Source organism: Lycium barbarum, chromosome 12 (genome assembly GCF_019175385.1).
Source record: "Lycium barbarum isolate Lr01 chromosome 12, ASM1917538v2, whole genome shotgun sequence".
Classification (NCBI taxonomy): domain Eukaryota; kingdom Viridiplantae; phylum Streptophyta; class Magnoliopsida; order Solanales; family Solanaceae; genus Lycium; species Lycium barbarum.
Window position 1 is genome coordinate 69,975,529 of NC_083348.1, and position 22,973 is coordinate 69,998,501.

The 22,973-nt window shown below is 35.7% G+C and overlaps 4 protein-coding genes across 6 annotated transcripts; 1 reads left to right on the top strand and 3 right to left on the bottom strand.

Moving 5' to 3' along the window:
• Window positions 1-1,328: 1,328 nt before the first annotated feature.
• LOC132624396 (phospholipase A1-II 1-like) lies at window positions 1,329-1,811 on the bottom strand. Its single transcript, XM_060339182.1, has one exon. The coding sequence runs from the start codon at window positions 1,809-1,811 to the stop codon at window positions 1,329-1,331; it is 483 nt and encodes a 160-aa protein (XP_060195165.1).
• Window positions 1,812-1,887: 76 nt separating this feature from the next.
• LOC132621414 (acyltransferase Pun1-like) lies at window positions 1,888-4,419 on the top strand. Its single transcript, XM_060335671.1, is given in 4 exon segments — window positions 1,888-2,358; window positions 2,361-2,592; window positions 2,594-3,017; window positions 3,545-4,419. Coding segments are annotated over 4 exon segments (1,317 nt in total). The 5' UTR covers window positions 1,888-2,288; the 3' UTR covers window positions 4,136-4,419.
• Window positions 4,420-5,462: 1,043 nt separating this feature from the next.
• On the bottom strand, window positions 5,463-12,814 carry LOC132621415 (3beta-hydroxysteroid-dehydrogenase/decarboxylase-like). 2 transcript variants are annotated; one of them, XM_060335673.1, is made up of 10 exons: window positions 12,300-12,814; window positions 11,317-11,406; window positions 11,025-11,158; window positions 10,756-10,926; window positions 10,201-10,326; window positions 8,840-8,919; window positions 7,539-7,737; window positions 6,895-7,008; window positions 6,083-6,149; window positions 5,463-5,921 (listed from the first exon to the last, which is right to left on the bottom strand). In XM_060335673.1, exons 1-10 carry the CDS (start codon window positions 12,526-12,528, stop codon window positions 5,914-5,916), a joined length of 1,218 nt encoding a protein of 405 aa, XP_060191656.1. In that variant the 5' UTR covers window positions 12,529-12,814; the 3' UTR covers window positions 5,463-5,913. The 2 variants fall into 2 exon arrangements, with proteins under 2 accessions (XP_060191656.1, XP_060191655.1); XM_060335672.1 differs by having other exon boundaries at window positions 5,463-5,890; window positions 12,300-12,810.
• A 2,633-nt stretch (window positions 12,815-15,447) lies between these two features.
• On the bottom strand, window positions 15,448-20,506 carry LOC132621645 (proteasome subunit alpha type-4). 2 transcript variants are annotated; one of them, XM_060335982.1, is made up of 2 exons: window positions 20,355-20,506; window positions 15,448-16,355 (listed from the first exon to the last, which is right to left on the bottom strand). In XM_060335982.1, exon 2 carries the CDS (start codon window positions 16,331-16,333, stop codon window positions 15,587-15,589), a length of 747 nt encoding a protein of 248 aa, XP_060191965.1. In that variant the 5' UTR covers window positions 16,334-16,355; window positions 20,355-20,506; the 3' UTR covers window positions 15,448-15,586. The 2 variants fall into 2 exon arrangements, with proteins under 2 accessions (XP_060191965.1, XP_060191966.1); XM_060335983.1 differs by lacking the exon at window positions 20,355-20,506 and adding an exon at window positions 17,781-17,805.
• Between the last annotated feature and the right edge of the window lie 2,467 nt (window positions 20,507-22,973).

Consider the following 22,973-nt stretch of genomic DNA (forward strand, 5'->3'; position numbering starts at 1 on the left):
AGTTCCCCATGTAGCAATACTTGTGAATTTACCTGGAGATTATTTCTTGGAGATTTACCTGGGGATTTTATTACCCAAGGAATTACTTGGGGATTTTGTTGCTGCGATTTTAGTAGGAATTTTTTCTTGAGGAATTATTTGGGGATTTTGTTACCTAGGGAATTACTTGGGGATTTTGTTTCTGCGATTTTACCTGGGGATTATTTCTTGGAGATTTACCTGGAGATTTTGTTACCTAGGGAATTACTTGGGGATTGTTTTCAACGATTTAGCTGGGGATTTTTTCTTGAGAATTTATCTGGGGATTTTATTACCTAGGGAATTACTTGGGGATTTTATATTTTAAATTTATTTGTAGTAGATGTAGTTAAAATATTCATCCCATGTAAAGGTTAATGATATTATATTTATTTAGACTGAATATTACATTTCATTAGATACGATGACCGATTGGCCGGTACAAATCCAACACTTCATCCATTTTAATTTTGAGTGTCTTAATTTGACTACGCACATAAATAAGTAATAAAGAGAGACTTTTGGATCTTGTGATTTTATAAGAAAGATGTGTGTAAATTTTAATCTTGTAGTCTTAAACTTATCTTGTAAGATGTTTGAATTGAAAACTTACTAAATTAAACAGAAGCACACTTTTAATTCCAAAAGAAAAGTAAGCGCACTTAAATTGGAGGGAGTTACAAAAATAATTTTCATAATTTAACTGTAGTATATTACTAATTAATGATTAGTATTAATTTGTAAATATTAGTATTTAAGTATCAGGAGATCAAATAATTTTATTATCAAACATCTTGTCAATTAACTTCTAACATTATTGAAGTGACTTGATCAAAATAATTTAAGTAATTTTTTATTGTCTACATGTATTTAAAATGATGTAATTTAACCATAGCATGTAACTTGAACTATATTAATTTATACTTGTTAGCATTGAAAATATGTCAAAACTTGGAAACCTTATTATATTCAAAATTATCTAAAAAATCGATTCGGTGCATAACTAAAAAGTATTTTAAAAAAAGGGAAAAGGGCCTGATTTACCCCTCTACTTTGGAAAAAGATTCATATTTACCCCCGTTATACTATCAGCCCACTTATACCCCTACCGTTACAATAGTTGAAATATTTGCCCCCATTTTTAACTCCTGTCCACCGTGGCCAATGGCTTGGGTCAAGCTTGTCCACTGTGTCCCATTAAAATGCCACATAAGAGGCCATGTCAGCAATTTAATTAAATGGGTCCTAAAATTAAAAGAACCAAACCATGCTTCTTCTTCACCATCGTAAGCTAGGGTTTTTTTCCTCTCTTATGTTCTTCTCTGAGAACCAAACGTTACAATAGTTCTTCCCGATTTATCTCCAAAATTAAACTCTCCTTTTGGTCCTTGTGTTCCAGCAATTCCATGCAAATAAACCTCCAGAATATGACCATTTACGTCTTTCTTAAAATACTTCGACTTGGTAGTGTCAATTGAAAGTTCAGAGCCAACTTGTTCATACACTCTCCAGTCATTTGCAGACCCATCGACGAGTCCGTGGTCTGGCATCTCCAAAATATGATCAGGGGCATTACAAATGCGCAATATTTGAAGATTTTTCAATTTCTCATAAGCTTTCTTGAAATTCTCTTCTCCGACTCGTGGGCAACCAAATATAAATGCCGTCAATGGGAACTCCTTATTGACTTGGTTGACAACTATGTCAATAGCGCATAGTGTGGCTAATGCTGAACCCAAGCTGTGGCCTGTAACAGTTATGCTAACTTCCTCGTTCTTGTATTGCCCCAACATAAGAGAGGCAAAAACCCTAGTTTTTGATGGTGAAGAAGAAGCATGGTTTGGTTCTTTTCATTTTAAGACCCATTTAATTAAATTGCTGACATGGCCTCTTATGTGTCATTTTAATGGGACACGGTGGACAAGCCTGACCCAAGCCATTAGCCACGGTGGATAGGAGTTAAAAATGAGGGCAAATATTTCAACTATTGTAACGATAAGGGTATAAGTGGGCTGCTAGTATAACGGGGGTAAATATGAACCTTTTCCCAAAGTAGAGGGGTAAATAAGGCCCTTTTCCCTTTGAAAAATAAGCAGAAAAAAAAACTCATGTTCAAATGGGCCTTTTCTTCCTTTTGTGTGTATATATTGTGTGTCTATAAATATATGACCATTATGCATATAAAATATGGGAGGCAAATCAACAAGCTGATCATTGCATATAGAGCTAATTAATTAGGAATTGAAGTAGTGTTATCTGTTCAATTAATCATGGCTTTTGCATTATTATCATCACCGTCACTTGTTTCCGTTTGTGACAAATCTTTCATTAAAGCTTCCTCTCCCACCCTCCTACTCTTAGATACCACAATCTATCTTTCATCGATCAGTCCCTCAGTAATATGTATATTCCTTTGGCCTTTTTTTACCCTAAAGTACAGCAAAGAGAAGAGTCAAAAGAATCTCATGAACTTTCCCATATAGCTGATCACTTGTTGCAAAGATCTCTATCTCAAACTCTAGTCTCCTACTATCCTTACGCAGGAAAATTAAGAGATAATGCTATTGTTGATTGTAGAGTTTTTGAGTGTTCGAATAAAATGTCTCATGTCTGAAATCCTTAATCATCCTCATGCAGCTCATGCAGAGAGTATAGTTTTTCCCAAGGACTTGCCTTGGGCGAATAATTATGAAGGTGGCAATTTACTTGTGGTGCAAGTAAGTAAGTTTGATTGTGGGGGAATAGCCGTCAGTGTATGCTTATCGCACAAGACTGGTGATGGATGCTCTGTGTTTAATTTCCTTAATGATTGGGCAAGGGTCACTCGTGATCATACAACGACAACTCTATTTCCTTCTCCTAGATTTGTAGGAGATTCTATCTTCTCTCCACATAACTATGGGCCTCTAATTGATCCACAAATTGTGTTTGATGTCACTGAGTGCGTACAGAAAAGATTAATTTTTCCTACCACCAAGTTAGAAGCCCTTCGAGCCAAGGTAATACTATCAACAGTTTATTATTATTATTATCTTGTCTTTCAAGATTTTTTTAATAAAACATTTGTAAAAGATATTTAATAGCTACCCTCGATTATTAGAGTATTTGTCAAAGCAATGATCTCAAAGGTCTCACTTACTTAATACTCCACTAATTGGGAGCAGTAAAATTAATTTTTAAATAGAAGGTACGTAGTTAATAAATATTTCTAATCTTTCGAAAACAACATATTTAAATACTCCATCCATTCCAGTTTAGGTTACGCTATTTCCTTACTACTCCTCAAAAAAAGTAACACATTTCTATATTTGAAAACAACTAATTAAAACTTCACGCTTTACCCTCAATGTGAAGTTTGTTACGCACAAAAATGTTATGATATATTTAAGATCACACGTTTCAAAAGTCATGTTTATTTATTTAACCACCGTATCGAGTTTAACTATGTCACATAAACTAATACTGTTGAAGTATATTGAAATCAATTCACTTCACAAGAGTGACTAACATTTGGGATCGTTTGAAGGTAGCAGCAGATTCAGGAGTAGAAAAACCAACACGGGCAGAAATTGTGAGTGCCCTTCTTTTCAAATGTGCAATAAAGGCAGAATCAAGTACTTCAATGGGCCCATCAAAGTTGGTTCACTTCTTAAACATACGTACTATGATCAAACCTCGTCTTCCGCGAAGTGCCATTGGAAATCTCTTGTCAGTTTTCTCCACAACAGCAACTAACAAAAAAGACATTGAGTTGCCAATGTTGGTTCATAATTTAAGGAAGGATGTTGAGTTTGCATATAAGAAAGACCAAATCAGTCAAAATGAGCTTATCTTAGAAATAGTAGAATCCATGAGAAAAGGAAAAATACTCTTTGAAAATAAAGATGGAAATTGTACTATATATATTTGCAGCAACCTTTGCAAATTCCCGCTATACAGTGTAGACTTTGGATGGGGGAGACCTGAAAGAGTGAGTTTACCAAATGGTCCCTGCAAGAATATGTTTTACTTGAAAGATTACCAAATTGGGAAAGGCGTGGAGGCGCGGGTGATGTTGCAGAAACAACAAATGTCTAAATTTGAGTGCGATGAGGAACTCCTTGAGTTTATTTCCTAATTAAAATCCAAGTTTTTAGGAGTGAATCATTGTGAATGGTAGGGGTGTGCAAAAACCGGTTTAGCCGATAAACCGAACCAGTAAACACGCTATTGGTTTATCGATATCGGGTTACTCGGTTAACGGTTTGAAACCGGTTTTGTAAAAAAAATTATTGGGTTATCGGTTCGGTTGCCGGTTTTAAGGATTTAGTTAATGGTTAAACCGATAACCCAATAAGCTTATATTAAAATTACCTTTTTATCCCTAATTATATATTAGTGGCTTTAAATTTTAAATATAAATTTTTAAATACAAACCTAAAATTAGTTACCGCAGGCAAACTTATTCTCTCAAAGTCTCAATTCTCATACGAAACTAGGCTTACTGCGGCACGCTTAGTCTCTCAAACTAAAGTCTCAATTCACATACGAAACTAGGGCTTGCGATGCCTCTCTGTCTCTGCCTCTCTCCCTCACTTCTCAAATGAACAAATGGGATTGGCCTTGTTTATGAACTGTGAACTGCCTTGTACTGTTTTTGAAAGATTGCTACAATGTATTTTATAATTTTGTACCTTGTAATTTGTATAGTTATGCATGAAGGCAGTGTATATATGAACATATGAAAATAAGAGAAAGCAAAAAAAACTAGCGGATCATTTTCTTATTCGTTTAAACCGAAAATCGATAACGAATATCTTATCGGTTTAGTTTTGATTTAGTATAATTACAAACCGAAAATCGATAAACCGAATCAGTAACTCACAAAACCAAACCGAACCGACCGATAAGCAACTAGTGAATGGTCGAATTCTGCATGCATGGCCTTTCTCCGCGGAGTTCATTTGTGTTGTGATTTTCCAGCTTAATTGTGGTTATTTCCCTTAATATTACCAGTCCTACCTTTTATCTTGTTTACTTGTTTTGATGAATGTCACTCTTACAGAACAATATATAATACTCTCCCATCCATCTCATTTTATGTGACGTTGTTTGATTGGATAGGTAATGTAATAAATAATTATTATTTTTTAAAATTATGGCAGCCTTCGGAAATAGGGCCTTCGAAAATAGGGGATAATAGGCTCGTTCTTCTATCATTCTACACCTAAATACCAGGCTTAGTTTGTATGGCACAGGCGTCGAACCTGTCACCTAAATCACTAGTCTCTCAAACTTTCCACTTGAACACAGCCCTGGGGATCTCATAGCTCATGTAGCTTATCAAAGTTTTTAAGAATTTTTAGTTAGTACCCGCTTTTAATGTACCTAACAAAAATATCAGGAACCCAACAAGGCTGAATATACTCAACAAACAATATTGGCAACAAAACAAAGGCTAAACGTACTCAACAAACAATATTGACAAGAGAAACAAAGGGTATGCAGGCGAATTGTACAATATTGGCAAGAGAACAAAAATGATTAGAGGGAACAAAATGATAGGTAGGTGAATTGTATACTGCAGGCATCATCAGATCAGAGACAGAAAAACTGGCTTGGAACAAGAGCATTGTGATATTGTACTCAAGAATGGATACAAAGTCCTTCAAGAAAAGAACTTGCAAAAGAAAGCTTCTCCCAAGTAAGACGCTCCAACGAGTGAATGACGTTGTGCGCCCTAGCAGTATGGCTGATTATTGGTTTTCCTCAGAAATGAAAGCACTCCCAGTAACTGTAGAACTTAAAGTTGCACGTAAATTGTTGAATTAAATGATCTAATTCGTCTTCCTTTTGTCATATATAATGAACACAACAAAGGCAGCTAGGATTCCTGCAGAAATAAACAAGAGATGGTCAGCGCACTGACCATCGGATCCCGGGTTCCATTGTTTAGAGTGCTATTTCCATCAACACAGAAGAGAAACAGAGAAATTATTCTGGGCATAATAGAATGTTTGGCCAAGTTTAAAAGCAAGCGTAAATGATATGGACAGGGGGAGGAGATAGAGAAGAGAGTGCATACCTATGACGAACGAACTCCATGGCGAAATGATGCCGAGGAAGCTTAGAATCAATAGAGAGAAAACCACCTATTGCATCAGCCAGATGAAAGATTTCACAATTTAATAGATGAAAATGTCAGTTCACAGCATGATACAAAATATAGCTACTCCTACTACTTTTGGCCAAGAGGAGCGGGAATGATTAGAAAGTCCTCTGTTGTCTGGATTCAACTTTTGTCAGGATTGAGTTAATTTTTGAGAAGCAAAAAGAAACACTCTTTGATGATATACAGAAAGTAGTGGATTCCATCTCCGTGGACATGGCCAAACCATCATAGTCGATCTCAAGTAATTTGGGGTCAAGGGGTGTTTACATGGAGTATGTATTTTATCAGAAAAGGCATGTCATGGAGTATGTTTTTTTTTATTTTTTTATTTTTTTTATTAGCGCCGGGTGTCCGAGTCTCTTTGAGCCCCGACTAATCCCGGGGGTGCACAGGCCCTCAGCAAGGAGTTTCCCGCAAGTGCACCACGGGTAATTCAGGGTTTCCTCAGTCCGATGGCCTTCAGAAATTGTTTGCACCCAGCGGGTTTCGAACTTGAGACCTTGAAAGGGAGCACCCCAAGGCTCAAGTCAATTGCCACCAGGCCAACCCCTGAGGGTTATGTCATGGAGTATGTATTTTATCAGAAAAGGCATGTCTACTCAATTCATAACCATATGAGAAAACGACCATGGCTTTGCGTTAGCTTCTGAAAATTAAATAGTAAGGCGTCTTTATCACATTTTTGCTCTCACACGAAATGGGTTGTATGTATTAATAGTAATTACCATGAGGAAGAACAGTTTACAAAGAGATTCAGACGATCTAGAAGGACCTTCCTTTCCCGACCCATGTTCAGATCTCAGATGTGGATAGGATTCAATTGTCCTCCTTAGGCCCTCCTGAAGAAAATAGAGTCACGCTTTACAACTTACATGAATTATGTAATGAGAATAAAAACAAAAAGAAACAGAAGAAAATGATACGATTGTAAATAGGTGAGGTCCCATAGCAAAACGGTAGTTTAATACTAAAAGATCTAAGATACAAGTATAACACACAGATATCAGTGTCTTATATGATATGTAAGTTTAAAGTCACATGTACGCCATATTTGACAGGAAAATATGCCTATTCCTGCAGTAATGGTGTGGACATTCAGACCAATCACTTCTTTTTTGAAACTGGATTCAGACGGATGACTTTTTTCTTGCATTCAATATCAAAGAATACAATTTTGCAGAAAATGGTTTACCATATTTTATCACATCAAAAGATCCAAAAAGATGTTGCAAGGAGATACAGCAATGCACAAAGACCATAACAATAACTAAAAAGGTTGGGAGTATCTGAGACAGACATGGTATGGCTAGACAATTTTTATGAGGAATTATCAGAACCAATTGATCGACTGTAAGGGTAAAACAGGAACCTGAAGTGGGACGATAGGTGAGTATCCTAGTCGATCACTTGCTTTTGAACAACTAAATGTTCTGCTGCGAGAGAGGAGTCTGATTCTTGAAGGAGTCAATTGTGGGACCTTCATTCCATAAGGAGCTAACAGCTTATAAGTCAGCTCCACCAAATGTGCAATTGGCATCATAACAGATGCAGGAATCTTAATACTTGGCCTGCATACTACTAAAATCAGGAATGCGTACAATACATAGCAAAAGAAATGGGGTAAACTGGTTACGGAAGACAGATGCTATCTAGAACACTGTAAGGCGTACAATGATTTTATTTCATTTTGATGACGTAAGTTAGTAATTCATTAGAAGGCATCAAGGAGATGCAAGGTTAAAGAAGCACAAATGTTAGCTCCATTACAATAGATCATGCTAACATAAACAATAATATATTTATTGTTTGTTTGATCTGTTCTGCCCCCACCCAAACACCCCTACCTAGGAGTCAACCTTGGCCCCTTCTTTGCTTCGTTGATGACTCAAGAACTACCAGCTTTATGGTTGGAGGTGGAGGACCCCCTTTCCCTTCTTAGAAGAAGAGATGAGGTTTGTAAAACATATGTACTAATGGGCAAGTACTGCTGTACATATCAGATGTATCTCCAGATACCGATGGTAAAGAATATACAGACTCAGTTGGTTAGGAATTATACAAGGGTTGGTCTACAGTTACAAACTCTCTCTTTCTCTGTATCAGACAAACATTCAGACCCATTAAACATAGCTCTTCTGATGAGCAAACTGAAGATTTATCAAGTTGATTGTCAGCGTCAAACCTAAATTGATTAATTGTGTTCTGTAGGAACATCTCACCCACGAACGAAGGAGAAAAGCAGAAAACATTAAGCATTATATGGAAGAATGCTGCTCCTAACGAATCAAAACTAGGTCCCAAATATTTCTAATGGGTACCTTCTCTAATTGTAATTTCATGAGGATAATGCACAAATTCAAAACTTTAATGATATTTTGTTTTATGAATTTCCTCACTAGTTCTTCCATGCAACCAAGGGTATTGTTTTCTTCATCTCTGAACCTGAACCTTTCCAGTAATCGAATTTCTTTTTGAGAATTACAAATAAACTGATTTCGCAAGTATAGCTCCAGGCATCAGCTAAGGAGGAATGACCCAGGAACAAAATTTCGAATATTTTTCACTATAAAAAATCAAGGTAAACATATCAAGAAATCAGAAGAAAAGATTGTAAAAAGGAATAACTGTGAGCGAGCATTTTTCAGCGTCCAAAACTTCAAATGAGAATACCTGTCATAGCCAAGACCTTCAAGAACAAGCGAGACAAACTCCCAAAACTTAATGGACTCCATGTTCGTGATGAAATATGCCTGAAAAGACCATTTGTTGATCTAAGATTTATCAAACACAGCTCATGTTCAAGAATTAATAAACCTCATAACATGCTTCTCTCTTAATTCATAGAGACTCCAGGTTACTCATAAGCTTAGTGCATGTCAAAATATAATCATTTTGACATCTAACTTTATTCCAAACCCCCACCCCAGTTTTAAACTAGAAGAAACAATGAGAGATGAGTATGCTTTCTGATTATCAAAAGAAAGGAATACAAGGGAGGTTCCCCTTTCTTGAATGCTTGCTGTAACATTCAAATGGAGAGAGAATATGGAACAAAACTATGACTTCGCACAACGGTCGAGTTCCTTGACCAGCAAAAGAAAAGGAAGACCAAGGATGTGGCTCTTATTTCTTGTTTGCTGCACAATTATAGGCCCGAATTCAATGGATGCACAAGTGTTGCACCTCCTAGTTATTGGCATAATATGTTTTATGCAACAATATATTATTATTTTTTGATAAAGTAAATTTTATTATCAAATAGTCAGCAATATGATTGTGCTGACAAACTCTACACCAAAGATACAAAGTGTCAGCCTTGCATATCTTCTTTGAAATCTATGAGCTAAGATACAAAAATTTGTAGGTTGGTTGAATTAACTGACAAAGTTTTTTGGATAAGTCTATATAACCTACTATTCTAGTAAATATGAACATTGTACTAACTAGTGTTCAGGGTATGATTTCAAGAGAAAGGGAGAAAACAAGGAAACCTTACTTACACAGAAGGAAAAGCTGATTTATGGCCACACAACAGCTGGTGACCTTATATGGTTAAGACCCCTAGAGAATTCAGCTTTTCATGGAATCGTCACTAGCTAAGAGATATCTTGTTTATGCAAGCATACAAGTGAAACTTCCAAACTAAGGAGAACCTGATGAGTTTCACCGAACCTTTAAAGGTTCGATATGCATTTGGTAAAGCTAAAGTCGGCATCATTTAAGTAAAACTTAATCTAGGTAGCTCAAGATTTATTGCTGCATGAGATCAGGTTGATCAATTTCTTCACAAACATATCACAGTCATGCAGGATGGATAAAAGAAACAGATAAGACTTGAATGAGAACTCAAAAATCTCCATTGGATCGCATAATCATGGATCCTTCCATGTATTGAGGACACTACTTAAACAATTTGAAGAACAGAAATAACAAGGGATATTAAAGCATATGGCCAGGTCAGATCCTGTATTGTCTCTGGTATTTATGATTTTCCAAAAATCACAGAATATTGAAAAACAAAGAAACATTACGTTCCCAGCAGCTTTCTCTGCACTTGCTCCTCCTGATGCTAGAGCTCGTTCTGCACACACATGAGCATGTGCCACATTCTCCACGTAAGTGAAATCGTACATGTTATTGCCATCACCAATAATGAACTGCAAAATTAAGAAATAGAGAAATAAAGCTAAAAGCCAACCAAACAGTGAAAAGACTGGGAGAATACATCTGCAAGTTGCAAGTACTCAGTTTCTTTCTGTTCCCAAAAAACAAAAAAAAACAAAAAAAGGACTGTTCAAAAATAAGGCTGCCAGTATTCAACTCTTTTTAAATTAGTTAAATTCAATTTGGCCATGGAAAATGCCAATAGTGATCCAATAGTAAGTGCCATCGAAGAGAATGTAGAAATTACTTAGTAAGTTCCTCAAGATAGATCTTCTAATCAATGGCTTACAAGCTTCGAGTACTATAACAGTAAATTCACCTATTGTGTATATCTAGTTTCATATCTAAAGGCTTGCATATAACACAAGTGTGACACAGATTTAACAGATGCATGTGTAAACAAAATGAGGCTCTAAATTCACCTTAGATTTTCCAGCCCTTGCAGCTGCGACTAGTGAAGGGACGAGCAACCTATCACCAGGGCCAAAAATACTGCTAGGTCTAATGCAGCATGTCAGCAGCCCTTTAGTACCATTTGACTTGAGAACAAGTTCCTCTCCTTCAGCTTTAGTTGCAGAGTAGGAATCATTATGCTGAAAATTTTAGCAGTAACAAGAGTATGGTTATCATCTAACCTAATATGGGGATTATTTCTCATTCAAATGAAGTGCAAAGTACACAGAGGCACTACCTTAGCAGGATATGGCAGTGATTCATCCCCATTTAGAATTCCGTTAACTCCATCAAACACCACACTGGGAGAGCTGGTGTAAATAAGTCTTTCCACTTTTTGCTCAACGCAAGCATCAATTACATTCTGGGTTCCTTCACGTATATTTATGCACATGAAAAGAGAGAACTAAAACTTTCACGTAAAGACAGACGATAAAGACCATTAAGAAGTTATGGCAATAGAACTGCTGCCTTGACATCATAAAGATCATTTCTGTTCTTAATAATCTATTTTTAAAGCTTTCCCATACCTTGCACATTAACTGAATAGTGGAGTTTGTAGCTATTGATTGATGAATCTGGAGCTGCCATGTGGAAGACAACTTCAGCTCCGTTACAAACTGCAAATAGCAAATGAATAAAGTTAAGACACCACAAGTTAAAGACATACCTCATATGTCACATACTCAGGCATAGATACTGGTCGATAAGTATCTGATAGGGGTATGTCAAGTTTTTAGCAAGTTTCTAGCGTTATCTTGAAAGATATAAATGAAATACTTATACCCATGTCACATTTATTTAGCACGGATACTTGAGGCCAAATGAATATTCCATGTCACATAAGTAATCTCAAATACTACACTTAAAAAGATTAGTCTAGAAAAATTAGCTGGGATGATTCCTTTGTAACATGGACTCAGGCATAGATGATGGTAAGTAACCAATACCGGTAAGTCTATCTTTTAGCAATTTTTTGCTGCATCTCGTAAGATGTACATTGAAATACTGATACCCTTGTCACACTCATTTAACACAATTACATTGAAGCAAATGAATATCCATGTAACATCTCAAATACTACAGTCGATAAGATGAGTCTTGAAAAATTAGCTAGGAATGTTCATCAAAATTATCTGATACAAGGCTTACTTCATATGAATCAATTGGTAACATAGAAAGCCACCTAATTGAAGTAGATTGAGAACCATCAGGTCTCAGGTTCAAATCCCAGCTGAGACCAAAAAAAAAAAACACTGAGTGATTTCTTCACATCTGTCCAACCCTCGTTTGACAGAGTTAACAGTATCTATGCTGGTGGGAGATAGCACGTACCCGGTCACCACAATTATCAAAAAGAAAAAAGAAAACCACCTATTTGATTGCACATTATGGCTAAAAACACTACATTTTGGACAGGGGAATACAAGATACTATTAATAAGTAAACAATACAAAACAAAACACCCATATTCAAGAATCAAATGAAGAATATAAAAAGCAAAAGAGAAGACCTTTGAGGACTTGGGACTTGTTAAGAAGATCCATGGATACATATACAGCACGACCAGATTGTAAGGCTTTTCCAAGAGTACCCTTTTCTTCAGAAGGCTCAAGTTTAATGGTAGGACCTAAATCAGCAATACGAACATGATATATTTCATAGTGGATCAGCATTTCCACTAAATGCCGAGCAGCAAAGCCTCTTCCACCTGTCACCACACACCATTTCTCTTGTCCCATTTCCTACAATTGTACCACGAGATTCTTGAAACTGGGCAATCCAAACAAAAATAGTTTATACTTCTCTATGGTGAATTGTGATTGTATAGAGGGACGGACGTTTTCTTGTTTTTCTCTGTTTTCTTTCCAAGAAGAAAGATGAGCATCGTGGATTGAGAAAAAAACTTAAAAATAGTCCCTTATCTTTGGATTTAGACTCAAAATCATCTTTATTCTTTCACATGAAGCACTAATAGTCCTTCGTGTTTATAAAATTGGTTCACTTCTGATCCTCCTTTAAACTTCCATCTCTTTTTTAACGTCTAGAGGTTCATGACCTTATTTCAAGAGGTAGGAAACATATCATATAGTAGTACTTCTATTTTGTCACATGGAAAAAAAAATGCCTCGGTATATATGTAATTAATTTGAATAAGTTTGGCAATATTGTATTTTTATTTTATTTTTTAATTTTCCTCCGATCAAAGCCCCGAGGGGATGACTTCTACTAAATAAAATTCTTAATCATTCAAACACAAAAAGAAGTATTTTTTGTTCATATGAATAAGTTGAATGCAAAGTGACTCATGATCAGACGAGCACCAATACCAACTATAGTATTGGTTAAGATTAGAGGCTACTGGGAACTCGTTCAATATGCTTAATTTACGTGTACATCGGTGATCCAGTCCGAAGTGTTAGGCTTGACCTTATCTTGTAACATCACCTTTAATTTATTCATTCTTTATGTATTGAGAAATGCAAATTATAGTTCGAAAGTAAAGGTAGATCTAGATTTACATGTTTAGATTGAGCAGAACAACGAGCACTATTTTTTCCACCTTCTCTCACATAGAATTATTATTTCTACTAAACAAAGTGGAAGACGCCTGAACATTCCGTGCACTAAATTGTGGACAAAACAAATGTTAAAAATAGGCTGAAGTTTGGAAGAGGACCAAAAGTGTACCAATATTGCAAACATGAAGGACTAATAATTCTACGTGTGAATGATCAAGGTTAAGTCTCAGCCCAACGTTAAGGGACTAATTTTTTTCCATTTTATAATTTTATGGTTATTCAATTTTACCCACTGTAACCCTCACGTGCAGAAGTAATTTATATTGAATAACCATCACGTGCAAATATGGCTGGAAATTTCCTATGATCGCAGAAAGATTCTCTTACAACGATTATTCAATTGTTTGAGAGGAAAACAATGGAAGAATCAATAAATATCAGAATATTAAAGCTTGAACTATTATTTTTTTACAAGTTTCACACTCTAACTATTAGTTATTTTTTTTCGTACCAATTATTACACCATATTGGTATTAATAAAACACGCTTCGAGCTTAGGTATGTATTAAAACACACTTCGATATTTTCTACCTGAACTATCACCATCTACTCAATTAGGTGCGTTTTAATACAGGTGATAGTTCAGGTAGAAAAAGAGAACAACTAATAGTTGGGGCATGAAAATCCCGAAAGAATGATAGTTCAAGGGTGTTTTTGACCATTACCACATTAAATTATTTACAAAGTACAATTAACAACAAAAGATTGCAGGGAGAAAAAGGAAATCAGTTGATAAGCAACATTTTTTTTCTGGAGAATAAGTAACAGAGTGACAGCGCCATAAGAGGATCTCCTTCGTTCTTACACCATTTTTGCTGCTTATTGACCAAACACGTATGCTCTTGTAATTCATGCAGTGACAAATTGCCCATGTTAAAGATGTGTGCAATATGTTTGATAAATGTCTCGAATGAATTGTTTGAGAATATTAATTAGGAAGTGAACATCTAAAACTGAGAGAGATTGTGATAGAGAGAGAGAAATTGCAATTAGGTGTTCAAATAAAAAATTGTCCTTTTTTTTTTTCAATTGTATTTTGGTTTAGTTTAAGTCAAGTTGCCCTTGCACCTAGAAAAACTATTCTATCTGGTACCTGTTATTTTTCACAAGCGTGGGCATGAACAACTCTGCTGAGATTTGAATTTACCCTCCTATTATTTTCATTTACTTCATTGTCTCCTATTGTTTTGATCACTTCATCGACCACTAAGTCATACCTATTAAAACGACAGAATTCTATCAGTTACCTGCTAGTAGTATCTTTAACCAGTAGGTATGAGCAACTTTGGTGAGATTTGAACTACATTGCTACCAGCAACGCCTATTGATGCTCAAATCAGAATTGTCCATTGTTTGACATACTTTAGCACCTTCATGCTGAAGTCCAATGAAACTACTGCTTTCCCCATAGGACTAATTGGGAAAGAATGTCAGTGCAGCTTACAAATCTTAAGCAATAAGCAGGACTTCATTTGAAAAAAGCAAGTATCTTCCAAACATTCATTTGCCAAAAGTACCTCACATCAACCAAGCAATTAGCCACCTCAAGAGTCATAAGTCAATCATTCCCCAAAAGAATAAAAATAATTCAAACTCATTTAGTACTTCATCTACTTGCCAACTTAGGAACGACATAAACTCACATAGTATTCCTTCTGTGCTGAATTAACCATCATACCTTCTACTTGCACTTATTCCTACCGTTCTCAGCAACCACCATACCTTCTACTGTGGTATAATCACCACTACATAACCAAATAGACAGGGCTTAAAGAACTAAATAGTTGACCAGCAGAACTTAGTGGGAGGTAGGAAATAATGTTAAAAATGTATAGCTACTAGATGAAAAGATTTCATCTTCTTCTCCTACCCTCCCATATGTCTAATGCAGCAAGTACCATGCTAAAAACAAATGATGAACTAATCTGAAACAGATAGTTTGCATCAGTTAAAAAGAGGAAGATAGAGGGTATTTGTCAATTCTTCCTTTTCTTTGTCAGTCAAAGAAAGGCATAAACATATGTCTAATGCAGCAAGTACCATGCTAAAAACAAATGATGAACTAATCTGAAACAGAAATTCAAACCGGAAAGCATTTGACATAAGTATGCAGTTGTAATAAGACACAAATCCACCACACTTAGTTTTAATACAACATGCCACACATGGTGTAGAGAGAGTCAATGATGTCAAATCCCGATCAAAAGACATTCTTTTACTACTCTTCGGCTGCAGGTTGAGTCAGTCCAGCATCCACCAACATTCTGTTCAGAGTGTCGGGAGAGCATGCTCGATACTTGACTTTCCCATTATGAAGAAATACCTCAGATAGTTCAAGTTTCTCTGAAGTGAGACTAGTGCTATCCATTGTCTTACTAAGCACTTTAAGAGCAAGTTTGATAGCCTCTTCCCTTGTGATATCATCCTTGTAATCCTGCTTAAGAATTGATTGAGCTGCCTGGTTGTTTGCTCCAATTGCTGCGGCTTTCCAACCACCATAATTTCCACTTGGGTCACTCATGTAAAGTTGGAAGCCATAATTCTTATCCCAACCTGCAAAGAGAAATGAAACTCCAAAAGGGCGAAGTCCACCAAACTGCGTGTAACCTTGCTTGGTGTCACATAGTGACTGAACAAGTTGTTCAACTGGCATGGGTTCTTGATAAGCGAATGTGTACCGCTGAGCCTGGACCCTGGCCGTGTTGATCAGTATGTTGGCATCAGACATAATTCCAGCTACAGCGCACGCCACATGATCATCAATCTTGTACATCTTCTCACTCGATGTTGAGGTCTGAAGCAGCTTGGATGTTACTTTCTTTTCACCTACCAGCACCACACCATCCTTGGACAAGATGCCTATAGCACTACCTGCATTTCCAATAGCCTCCATTGCGTACTCAACCTGATAGAGACGACCTTCTGGGGAGAAAATTGTTGTACGGCTATCATACCTTCGTGACATTTTTTCCTTATCTGCAGTATACCTGATAAAAATTTAATAGCTCGAGCTTGTTAGATAAAAATTTCAAAGCAAGTGAAACTTAGTTCATTTATTTTACCCTTCCGTGGATAAGTCTGAAGAATAAGTACGTAATCAAACACAGAAGAAAAAAGGATGCAAAATTGAGTGAAAACAATATATAAGTTGCCATAGGAATTGAGGTTGAAAATTACCATGACTGACAACCTCAGGAACTTTCCACCTCTATGGATAAAACTTTTGGACATTTGAAGTGCGTGTATTCTGATACTATCGAGTTCAGATTTTTTTTTTTTTTTTGCACCATAAGTTAATATTTATAGCAAAAAAGACTTAAGTCCCCTGTAAGAACCAGAAAGTCCCCTTAGACTTTACGAATTCTAGAATCAATTTTAAAAAAAATATATTCTAGAATCAATGACACTTGATATTTTGTTAAAGTTAACTCGACATCCTACTTTCTTAGAATTATTGGAGGAGCAGACATGTTATGCCAATCTATCATGTCATGATCCAGTAGGACAAAGAGCTTAAACACATAACTATGCTTTTTTTTTAAAGAGCTTAAACACATGACTATGCTTTTTTTTTCAAACAAGTGTAGTTACTTAAGCAATTTACAATACTTTAAGGAAGATTCAGTTAGTTGTCAAGCAACCTTAGCAATCCCTCCTACTGGTAGCTTATGCACCTTAAGGGGTTGTTTCAGGAGGTGTCACTAGATTACCACACAGTTCTTCATCTTCTTGTCCTAACTATTTTTGCTGCTACAATTGCTGACATTAGTTAGAGTTGTAGCACCTGTGCAGCCAAAACAGCCATAGATTCTACTAATTTTTAACCCAAATCTCTCTTTCACTTCATCCATCAGCCTTTGGCCTCCATTAGTCTTATTTATGACAGTTCCAAGCAGAAAATCAGAAATCAACCCAAAATTTGTTCTGCCCCAAACTGTAGCTCGTGAGTTCCTCGCTAATCCTCATCATGGATGCTCAAATTCTTCTGGTGATAGATCTAACTATGGATTAATGAATACTATCATATGCAACTACGATAATGTTTTCTTTATCCCGCTTTTGTTTTCTCTAGAGCAAATTCTCATTAGCAGTAATCTAAGTCATAGCTATGCCGCTTTCAGTATTGAATATTATCATATGCAAACAAGAAAAGTTTTCTCTACACCATTTTTTTGCACTAGAAAGCCAAGGTCCAATTAGTTGTTAGCTAAGTCATAGCCATAAAATAGAGAACCATTTTGCTTGAATGCTTAAAACAGGTACATGCTAATACCCCCTTTGTATTCTTGTACAAACTCTAATAATATCTGACTATGGAAAGTTCAGCAAGTTACACAACTATCTCCCCCACCCGAGTACTATATATTGTTTTGCAAGTCATCTCAATCTATGGAATGTGTTGTCCACTCTACCTGGCTGAGGGATGTCCTCATTTCAAATTCAAACAGAGGGCATAAGAAAAGCTTGGTGAGTGACTTGACAGCAGGGCAATCCTCAAGTATAAACAGCGCCAAGAATCCTAGATTGCCCTGGACAGACAAAATCAATTGCAGCCCAATTTTCTTTCTTAAAGCAAATCTATACCTAGAAAAAAATGTCATTCTGATCCCGTGACATCCCAATACACACAAAAAGAATGTCATTCTAACCCTTCCCTGTGCTTCTCGAACACAAATTAAAAGGAACAGGTTAGCATTCCAAATTTAAGGTTCATTTGGCATGTGGATTACATACTTACATTTAGAGAGAAGGTACTTTAACTGAAAAAAGCTTGAGCATGCAGTTAACTAAATAAGGAGCAGCAACAAGGATGGCCAAAAGAGAGGTACAGGTATAAAAATTATTAGTTCAAGCTGAGTTTTCTTTTCTTCCATTTTTCTCCTAGCTTGAGGTTGGCCAATCTACATCATCTCCTATAGATTTAGCAAATAACAAGTCTGTTCTTTCCTTTTTATTTTGATAGGTAACAAATATCTGCTCATTTTTTAAGCAGTACCAACCAAAGCAGCTGGTTTACCACTTCTAATCCCATAACGATGGGAGCTAAAGGAGCTCATGTCAGATTAAACAATGTTGATTAGGAGAATTATCTTCATCAAGTTCAGCACCTTTTGAGGTCCAACTAGGCGAGGAACATTCTGAATATACTGTCCAGTTTGTCAAAAAGGAATCATTAGCAAGGGAGGGATTGGGGGCAACGAGCTCACGATGCAAGCTGCAGATGAGATAGACTATCTAAGTCAGGGACAAGAGCCAAAAGGTAACAGGACTAAGGACATGATAGAATTTCTGGTCAGCTTCTTAGGATATGGACTCAAAAAGGAGAAGAAAAGCGCACGAGCGTTATTGCCTATGAAGTTCCAGAGGAAGTGTGAAAAACTTGGACAGAAAATTGTCTGTGAGGAAGAGCTCTATTTCAAGTGATGGCAGGTTCATGATGTTGTAGGTTCTGGTAGCATTTTTATGATAGCCAAAGCAAAGTAGAAAAATCACTTAGCCGTGGGTCTTACTGACAGCTAAGATGTGGCTAGGGTGCCTACTAGAGTAAGATGACTACAATGCCAGACTGGAGGCTAGTACCACCAGTGTCAGGTTCAATTCTTGCAACCAAAAGAGTTTAAGAATTGATCAATTGTCTGCTAATTGGATGTAGAATTTTCACACTTAGAACAAAACCACAGGGAAATTTTCAAAAATCATAGAAGCTTAATGTGATCCAAGATTTAATATATCCTAGATTTCAATTCCAATAAAAATCTAATATTTCGGCAGTGGACTCTTCAACAAAGCCCCCTTACTGGCCACAGCAACTTGAGCATTATTTAAAAAGAAGAGATAAAGAAAGGAACTAGAAAATTGAGAATTAGCTAAACCAAGTGGATCTACCATTCAAACTCAGCAAAAGCTGCAGCAATCTTACAACTTTGATTAAACATGCCTTTAACTGATCAGGAACTATTGTAATATTGTTTACTACAAGGGGAAGAAACACTGTAGAGAAACAATAACCAAATCTCTCTCCTTTTTAACACTTGAAGCTCCAATATGAGGTCGACAAACAATATTCAATACATTCTACATGAACTCCACACTCAGAGCCATCCAAAAGAAGACTTCATGGACATTTCAAATGAAGAAATCTTTCTAAATTGGCCCAGTCATTCAACGCCCTCCTATAGCTCGTGTGGTGGTAAATGATTTATCTTTTCAGCTACACGCTAAAAAGACCATGGCATAACAACCTAAATCAAGTACTACAGCCCTTTGAGGTTTCTTCAACATAGCTAGTCATATTTTACAACTTCTAATACATAAACGCCAGATACCCACGCAACTACCCTAACTAGTGATTCCCAACACCCAAATTGTTTCCATTGTACATCTTAATGAGTTTTGACTCTTTTTTTCCTAATTAAAACAATTCTTTACAATTGGCACTATTAGTAAAATATTTGTCCTTAATTATCAATACTCCCTTTATCCCAATTCATGTGATATAGTTAGTTAGGATTTCGAGAATCAAACAAGAAAATCTTTGACCGCGATTTAGTTCTATGCCCTTTAAATATTCTGAATTGTTAATTATTATGACTTATAGTATTTTTTATGTAGTTTAAACAACAACATCAACATACCCAGTATAATCCCACGAGTGGGGTGTTGCTTTTTCCAATAGACCCTTGACACAAAGTACTAGTTTCTAATATATAAATTATTTTTCAAAAAACTTAAAGATTGTATGCCATAATTCATGGTCAAAATAAAAAAAAGTCTGACTCTCGAAATCCGAACTGTATCACATAAATTGGGATAGAGGGATTTATTACTAATACCGAAGAAAGTACAGTCTTTGTCATGTAAACCCTACTTCTACCTTAACGAAAAGTTCCAAAAATTTCCAGATAAAAGCATACATACAATTCATGGTAAAATAATAATTAAAGAAATGTGCAATTTGGTTAAGTGGATGAAGAGAAAGAGAGTACCTGAGATGTGAGATCTAAGAGGAGTGCGCAATGAAAGTGAGTCGAGCTTTTTCCTGTTTATGTAGACAGACGAGTTAAGCTAAGCTAGTCTTTTTGCGCAAGTTTACGAAACGGGTCGGGTCGGGGTGTGTGATGAGGCCTGAAAGTAGGAACTTTTTTTTTTTTTTTTTTTGGCCTTCAAATTGGTGATCTTTTAAGTTTTGTCCTTCTTTTAATATCCCGAGGTTGTGGGTTTAAACTCCAGCTCAGTAAAAAAAAAATGCAAAGTAAAATTTTGTACATCTGTCTATGCAAATTCTGCCTTCGGCCTTAAGGCATGGGTACAGGTAGAATTTATGCCTGAAGGACAAAATCTAAGGAGCCCACTATTTTGAGGGATAAAAATTAAAGACCACCCCCCAGCGAAGGACAATCCTGCAAATTGGCCAAGTAGGAATTGCACCTGATGGCCATTTCCACCTACTACTATTTAAGTTGTGCTGGTCTTTAATTTTGGCCTCTCATAACAGATAACTTTTTCGCGGGATATAAGTTTGCATTTTTGCATGTAATATTGTCGAAGTTATGCCCGCACGACTTTTAGCCTTAAAATACTTATGTCTCACTAGGCATAAGTTCAATTGCTAATAGGCAAAAATTAAAGATAATCCCATTTAAAGGAAAAAAGAAGAAAATTAAGGGAAACAAAAATATGTAGAATTTTCTTCTTACAAAATACACATCGGATAGAAAGTATTTGCTCAGACATTTTGTTTTGCTCATGGGTAACTAATAGTCTTTTCTCTTTCAGTTTCTTGAAGATCAAAACCTCTTTGTCTACGTAATTATGATTATATGCATAAATTTAGTTCAACAAAAATAAATTGATATTTATTGATTCTTTTTTCTTTTGGCATGACAACATTCGCAAATTTTTTTAGCAATATCAATTTTTTTTATTAAGTGTACATAATAGCTCCTTCCAATTTCTTCATTTATTTTTAATTATTTCTCACATATTTAAAAATTTCAGTTTGGTATTGAGTTCTTTAAGATTATATATCTTCCCGTGAATTTATTTTTTATTTTTGAATTTTATGTTAGTATTTTGTCGTTAATTTCGAGATAAGATTTTTTTTAATTAGGAAACAACAGAAATATGATTAGGAGTTAGATGTAAGTCAACTCTTTTAACCATCTTGGGTCTATCTAATATCTTTGATTAATCATTCTTTTTAATAGAAAAAAATAAAGTTAAGATTATTGTCTTTCAAGGCGATACTACATTTGAGAGGCGATCCTTGAGTTTTGTTGCTTTTGATTTCATAAGGCATTTTAACAGTCCAAACCTTAGACATACGAGACTAAAGTTTGGAATTATCAACCCAAACTTTAAATTAAAAAAAAAATTGAAATTTTCCGGCCAAATATCATATGAAAATGTGTGAAATTTGGAATTGTCAGACCAAATTTTAGACAAAAAATATTTTAACCATGCTTTGATTTCAACAGCTCATTTAGATCATCTAGGAAGGAATCAATGGAGCAAATAAGAGAGCGCAATATCTTGCCTTGAAGGTGAGAGCTCCAGTGAAGCTAAATAAATTTTTCAAATTAGCAAACTCAACGTAGTGCCTTGGCAAATTAAATAGAAAAGCTTTGAGGAACTATATAGCTCATTTTCTATACTTAAAACTTTAATTCGAAGATGATCCAAACAAGTATTTGAAGACTTCATTGCCATTTACATTGTCGGAGCAGCCAAGGCGACCAGAAAGAATGAGATGTAGGATCAAGTAAACTTCTTCACATTCTTTTTTCTTTATTTTATAGGAAAATTGATATGTATTATCCATGTCCTCCAACTCAGTGCCTGAGAAGTCATAGAGCTGCAAATAAACAAAATATAGTCCTTAACAAGTCATTAATTCTCTTATAGCCATATTTGTTACTTCTATTGGCTAGATTTGAAAAAGAAGGCAGTGCCCATGCGTTTATTATGCAAACTTTTCACTCCTTGAATTGACATTCAATTAATGCTTAGTATCCTTGTGAATTCTTATCATTGCGAAGGAAAATTTACGTGCCTTCATATTCTAGTCACAGCTCTATCATCGACTATATAGAAGAAAGATGCACAAGTTTTTTATATTGTAAAACTGTTGTTAACAATGATTGCCAGACTCTTGTTTATTTCATAAAGCTAAGATAGTTTAGATATTAGTGTAGACATCAAAATTTTAATTGAATTAATTCATACAAAATTTGGATTAAATTCTAAGTTATTGACATGTCGAGCAAGTCAAATTTTGGTTAATAAAGTTGGATTAATTGTTTAAGTCAGAATTACATGACTTGAATGAAATCCAAATTATATTTGGGTTAGTCCATTAAATTGGGCCTCTACAAAGACGAGTCCAACTCACGTCTTTCTAACCCAAGGTTCGCTAGAATTACTTGAAAACCAAAATGCCCCCAAACTATATCTCACACCTATATAAAAGGGTCGCATATCTCATTTTGAAGACACCTTGAAAGTTACACATCATCTTGACTAGAGGCAAAGGAAAGCAACGACATCTACATAGGTCTTCAATAAGAAGGAGAGTTCGAGAGACGTCTTCTCTCAAGAACAATCTA